Below are 6,587 nucleotides of genomic sequence, written 5' to 3'. Positions count from 1 at the left end.
GTGTGTGTGTGTGTGTGTGTGTGTGTGTGTGTGTGTGAAGAATGAGATTTAAGAGTGAAGAGAAAGATTTTTTCTCTGATATATTTATTAAATCTGCTCTATGTATTATGTATAACCATAAATGCAGCTAAATCTCACAACATTTCAATGCTTTTCCATTAAAGCCAATATTTGTTGTTTACTGTTTTTCTTAATATCTTCCTTTATGTTGTGGAGAACAAAGAAAGTCATGCAGGTTTGGGTTGGGACATGAGGAGGAGTAAATGACGACAGAAATGCCATTTATGGATCTCTTAAAGGATGCAAAATTCACCCAGAAGATAAAAAGTCCCCCATATAAAGCACTGCTGGAAAGTTATGATGTGTTGTGGTAAAGGGAATGATATATTATCCTGTCCTGTAGGCTGCGACTGCCAGTGGGGTATCATGGGAGAGCTTCATCTGTGGTCATCTCTGGAACACCAATCAGAAGACCTCGAGGACAGATGAGACCAGACGCAGGTAAACAAAACGTGGTGGATAAACCACAGACTCATCAACACAAGAAGCTCTTCTGCTGTAAATTTAGAATTTATAAAACTAGAAATAAACTGTATTGTTTCCGTTTGATTGTGCCTAAAGGAATAGTTCACCCAAAAATGAAAATTTGCTAAAAATGTACTCACCATCAAGCCATCCAAGATGTAGATGAGTTTGTTTCTTCATCAGATTTAGAGAAATGTAGCATTACATCACTTGCTCACCAATGGATGCTCTGCAGTGAATGGGTGCCGTCAGAATGAGAGTCCAAACAGCTGATAAAAACATCACAATAACACACAAGTAATCCACACCAGTCCAGTCCATCAGTTAACATCTTGTCAAGTGAAAAGCTGCATGTCTTTAACTTCAAATTGTTTTTTTCAGCTAAAATAGTCCCCCATCCAAAATCTTGCTTTCTCCAGTGAAAAAATCATCTTGTCTGAATCAGGAGAGAAATCTGCACAGATCAAGCACTGATTACAAGCAAAAACAGTCCAAAACAATTCTAAACAATTTTGAGTGGATATTGATGTGAGAAAAGAAAAGGGAATTTTCACTGGAGGATGCATTGTTATGGATTATGGACTCATATTTTGGCCAGAAGCAACGGTTTAACAGAGTTTCACCCAATCTCATGTTAATCTTAAGTACCTATAGAGTAGTAATGCATCCTTCATATCTCCAAAGAGTCTTTAGTTTTATCATATTTATGAAAGAAAGGTACAGCTTTACGATTTTCTCTGAAAACAGCCGAGATCCTGGAGCCGTGCCGTGGGCGGAGCTAAAGAGTGATGAGCACTTGAGCGCCTATTGCCAACAAAACGCAGAAAGATGCAGTTTCACTTACTGCCTCAGTTTGCGAATCATGACCGGGATCTTTTATAGCTGGGACCGCTCCATCTTTCAGTATCAAACGATGTGCAAATCCAGTGCCGCACTGGGCCTTGTTTATAATATTTTCATCAACAAGCACACTTGCAAATCTCTGTTGCTGCCCCGGAAAAACAAACTGCATCCACTGTTTACATAACACTGTTTACGTAACAAAGAGTTCCACCCTTCGTGATGTCATGTTCAAAAAAAAAAACCTTCTAAAACTTATACAAAACCGTTGGCACAGAAAAACTCCGTTCTGCATCCAAATCGTTTTTTTTTTTTTTTTTCAACTTTGGCCATGTTTAGCATGAGAATCCAACTCTTTAAAGGTGGGGTAAGTGATTTCTGGTAGCCAATGTTGATATTTCAAATCACCAAAACAAATACGCCCCTACCCCAAAAGGGTCTCGGCCCTATTTTGATAGCTCTGCCCCACACATATGTACGCAACCCATGCAACGATAATGGCGGAATCTGCTGTATTATTCTCTTTTGTTTTTTATCCGCCATCTCCATCTTTCTGTCGCTCGGCTCGCCCGACCTGTGCACTGAACGCTCTCTCCTCCACATCATGAGTAGACACGCCCCTTACTGCTGATTGGCTACAAGTTTGTTTTGGTACTCGGCCCGACTCGTTTTCTAAAGCGTTTTTGAAAAAATACATACCCCACCTTTAACAGTGTAAATAACTCAACATGCATGAAATAGCATTAGACTCCCCCTTTAAAGTTAAAATGTTTTGTTTCTTACAAACAAGCAGCTTTTCACTTCACAAGATGTTAACTGATGGACTGGAGTGATGTGGATTATTGTGATGTTTTTATCAACCGTTTGGACTCTCATTCTGACGGCACCCATTCACTGCAGAGTGTAATGGGTGCCGTGTAATGTACTAAATTACATTAGCAGTGATGTAATGCTATATTTATCCAAATCCGGTGAAGAAACAAACTCATTTACATCTTGGATGAACTGAGGGTGAGTAAACGTTCAACAATTGTTTTTATGTGAACTATTCCTTTAATTGACAGCAAAATGTTCATAATTCAAAAAAATATATAATTTGAAGTATGCTAATTATTTTGAAGTATAAATATGTTTATATAGTGTATATATTTATACATATTTATTGAAATGTATGTAGTTTTAAGTTTATTTTAGCAGTTAAGTGCACATTGCAGTGTTCTCTGTGTGAATAACGTGTTGTGCATTTACATATGGCGCAGTCAGCACATTGACAAAAAAGAACCAATATGTGCATTTGCTTATTTTGCGTCATAGACATCATAGCAGTGGCAGGCTGATTAATGGCATCATGTTTCATGAAAAACCTCCATGTGGCTTGGAATGATGAGGCTGTTATGATATTTTCCCATACGTTAAATGATTGCTTTCACTGGTCAGCAAACCCGCACCGTTCATTATTACAGCCTCACTTGAGAACTGATCTGACACATGTTTAAGTGGGGACTATAAATATTATGCAAATTCAGCCTGTAATGAACTCTGCTGCGAAATCCATCAAAACAGCTGTAAATCTGTGTTTGTTTCATAACTATATTTCTCTTTCAGCTCAACCGTCCATCTTTGGACATAGCAAGCAGCTGGATATAGAGTTAGAGATGGTGAGTTAATGTGTTATGTGATGCAGTTCATTAGTTTATTAGTTGAGCATGTTATTGTGATTTGTTGCTGATTCACTCCTGTGCAGCAATGATGTAAGGAACTGTTCCCATAAACAAGGCACTCAGGAGAATGGCTTTACAAGAAATGTACTTTCAGTGGAAATGTTTCCAAAATTGCACTCAATTTGTCACTTTCTGCTTGCAGTAATGCTGCATTTTTCTGTTGCCATTTCTATGATCAAGGTTAGAGCTAAGCGCTAAATCTCAATATCTCATATACTGTATATACAGTATATATATATATATTAACCTAATCAAGATCTTCTCCGCATTGAGCTACTATATTTCTCTAATATTTTGAACGAATAACACAGCAGCGGCGTGTCTCGTAGGCTAGACTAACAAATAGGGATGCACCTATACCGATACGGTATCGGACCCGATACTGAGCTCCTGTACTCGTACTCATTAAAATGCCCCGATACCAAATGCCGATACCACACAGCATGTGTTAAGTGCCCTATTCAGACAATGAAACACCGACAACAGAACAGACAGCAGAATTGAGTTATTAGAGATTACGGATGTCTACGAAGTAAATGTATGCAATGAATATAATGTTAAACATTCAGTATTGACTGTATAGCTGATGTGCACAATCAAAGCACGCTGAGTGGATTGAGCACGGTGGCGCAGATGTGCGAGCTTGTCGAGTGAATATATCTTTCTCACAGACATCACTGGAAAGTTTGTAGTTCGGTCGGAAACGTCAAAAACAAGTAAGTAAAACAATGCACAAGTTACTTAACTGGAGGGAGAGAGAGAGAGAGAGTGCGCGCTCAGTTCTGTTGTGTGATCTTTGATGTTCACTCACTTATCACACGCATCATTTGGATTAAAACTAAATCGTAAAAATAAGACCATTTATAGGGGCATTCACTATAAACATCATTTATTTTTAACCTTAGGCAGGGCTTGTCACGATTTCAGTGGGGTCTACTTGGGCCTTGTTATCATGGAGCACATGGCCTTTTGTTTTGATGGCTTGCCATGTGCTCTGCTGTCATCCTGGTGTTCACCCCGCCCCTCTCGTTATCCCTGTTAGCTAATTCTCCCTTCTCACCTGCACCTCGTTTTGTCCTCATTATTCTTCCCTTTATCTGGCCCTCTTGAATGCTATCTTGTGTCAGTCCGTAATATGTTGTGCAGCAGCTTAGATCGTCTCTGTCCATGCTGTGTTTGTCTGAATCAGTTTTTTTATTTTTTCTAGTCTAGTCGGTCTGGCGTTCCTGTTTTTGTCACCCTCCCCTTTCTACCCTCCTGCCTCCCTAGAACTCTGGTCGGCTCCCGTCCTTGGATACACACATATATATATATATATATATATATATATATTGTTTGTTTTTCTTTTTTTTTTCTTTTTTTACTTCAAACAGATGAACAGATCATTTCAAGCCAAACAGCCTTTTTAGTGAATGCTGAAATTCAAAATGATTAATTAAACACTTAATCTAATTCAAACAATTTTGTAAAATCAGTAAAACTCCAGTTACAATTTGTTCACTAAACATTTAACATTTATTTGATAAATATTTAATCATTTTAATTAATATGCAACCATAAAACAATAAAAAATATGCTTTTAGATGCATCAAGCCAACTTTGTTGTTTTTCCCTATCACTTTTTCCTCCATGAATATAGTATACAGTGGCTTTGAAATAACCAAAATGTATTAATGTGATTTATTTGTCACTTTCTCTCTGCAACTGTAAAAGCAATCAGAAAAACCATTTAGGCTTAATGTAATGAACTTATGAGTGGTGCGAGGCTCTCTGTTATTTACTCTTGCATTTATGTACTACTTGGATAACAATGTTGTTAGGCAAGGTGCCACAGAGATTAAATAATACTTGCACTAGCATTCTGTTTGCTTATGCAGATGCTTGTCTCAAAATATGGTGCAATATTCTAAGCATATAAATTAGGATGATATACTGTTATTACATATTGAATATGATATTTGTCTTTCAGGCATTCTTCGTGGGAAAAGGGAACAAACTTGGAGAGCCCATCCCAGTGGAGAAGGCTCACGAGCACATCTTTGGCATGGTGCTTATGAACGACTGGAGTGGTGAGAGCTAACTTTTGCAATGCATGTTCTTCAAAATCAACTTATAAGATGTTATATAAGCTTATACAGGTGCATCTCAATAAATTAGAATGTCGTGGAAAAGTTGTGAAAACTCGTGTATTAAATAAATTCAATGCACAGAGACTGAAGTAGTTTAAGTCTTTGGTTCTTTTAATTGTGATGATTTTGGCTCACATTTAACAAAAACCCACCAATTCACTATCTCAACAAATTAGAATATGGTGACATGCCAATCAGCTAATCAACTCAAAACACCTGCAAAGGTTTCCTGAGCCTTCAAAATGGTCTCTCAGTTTGGTTCACTAGACTACACAATCATTAGAATTAGAATTAGAATTAGAATTAGAATTAGAAAGAGCTTTATTGCCAAGTATGTTTGCACATACAAGGAATTTGTTATAGTGTCACAAGCTTCAAGTACACGGAGACAACAACAACACACAGATAATAAAAATGAGATGTGAATAAAATACACATGCATAAATATAAACCACAAAAAAAATAAAAAATAAAGAATAAATTGTATGTACAGGTGTGCTATAGATGGAATGGGAATAGAATAAAATAAAATAAGTTGTAGGGATGTACTAGGGTTTAGGGTGATAAATAGGTATAAGGTTATTGCACATACTGTACTTTAATTGCACAATGGGAGAACATTAACTGTTCATGAGGTAGATTGCCTGGGGAAAGAAACTGTTCTTGTGCCTGGCTGTCCTGGTGTTCGGTGGACCATGGTGTTGGTGTGCTTGGTGAACCCCAAAACCAACCAATCATGGGGAAGACTGCTGATCTGACAGTTGTCCAGAAGACAATCATTGACACCCTTCACAAGGAGGGTTTTTAAGTCTTGTCAGTTTAAACATTAAAGTAATTTTAAGCCATTTAAGCCCAAGACATCTCAATGCGGTCCGCACGCGCTGTGATAGAGCATTTCTATGCGCACCGCTCACACATCTGAAGTGCACAAACAGATAGCCTTCTCAGACAGCAGGTGAATACCAATGGCTGTGTTGACAAGTATCCTTGTAAGCACAGTCGGTTGTTTTAAGTGAATGTAAACAGTAAAGAAATCAGCGCGTGAAATTAGACAAACTTGGGGGGGCGTATGTCCTAAAAGGTTGAAAACCCCTGTGATTTTTGGCATAAAAGAAAAATCAGTAATTTTGACCCATACAATTTATTTTTGGCTATTACTACGAATATACCCCAGCGTCTTAAAAGGGGTCATATGATGCTTTTTTAAAGATCATTATTTGGTGTAGTTGGTGTAACAGAATATGTTGACATGCTTTAATGTTCAAAAAACACATTATTTTTCAAATACTGTACATTATTGTAAATGAGATATAAATAACTCCATGTGTTTATATTGTAACCAGGGCCGTTTCTGAGCATAAGGGTTCCTCGG

General features: G+C 37.6%; 1 protein-coding gene across 1 annotated transcript in view; it reads left to right on the top strand.

Moving 5' to 3' along the window:
• LOC107691923 (fumarylacetoacetase-like) overlaps positions 1-6,587 on the top strand; it is a 24,454-nt gene that overhangs the window by 5,918 nt on the left and 11,949 nt on the right. The window contains 3 exon segments of the mRNA XM_016490807.1: positions 404-501; positions 2,971-3,023; positions 5,056-5,155. Coding sequence (XP_016346293.1) covers positions 404-501; positions 2,971-3,023; positions 5,056-5,155 — 251 coding nt within the window.

The sequence above is a fragment of the Sinocyclocheilus anshuiensis genome, unplaced genomic scaffold (genome assembly GCF_001515605.1).
Source record: "Sinocyclocheilus anshuiensis isolate Anshui unplaced genomic scaffold, SAMN03320099.WGS_v1.1 scaffold45, whole genome shotgun sequence".
Taxonomy (NCBI): domain Eukaryota; kingdom Metazoa; phylum Chordata; class Actinopteri; order Cypriniformes; family Cyprinidae; genus Sinocyclocheilus; species Sinocyclocheilus anshuiensis.
The sequence above is the reverse complement of the archived record's forward strand: the minus strand, read 5'-3'. Positions and strand labels throughout refer to the sequence as shown.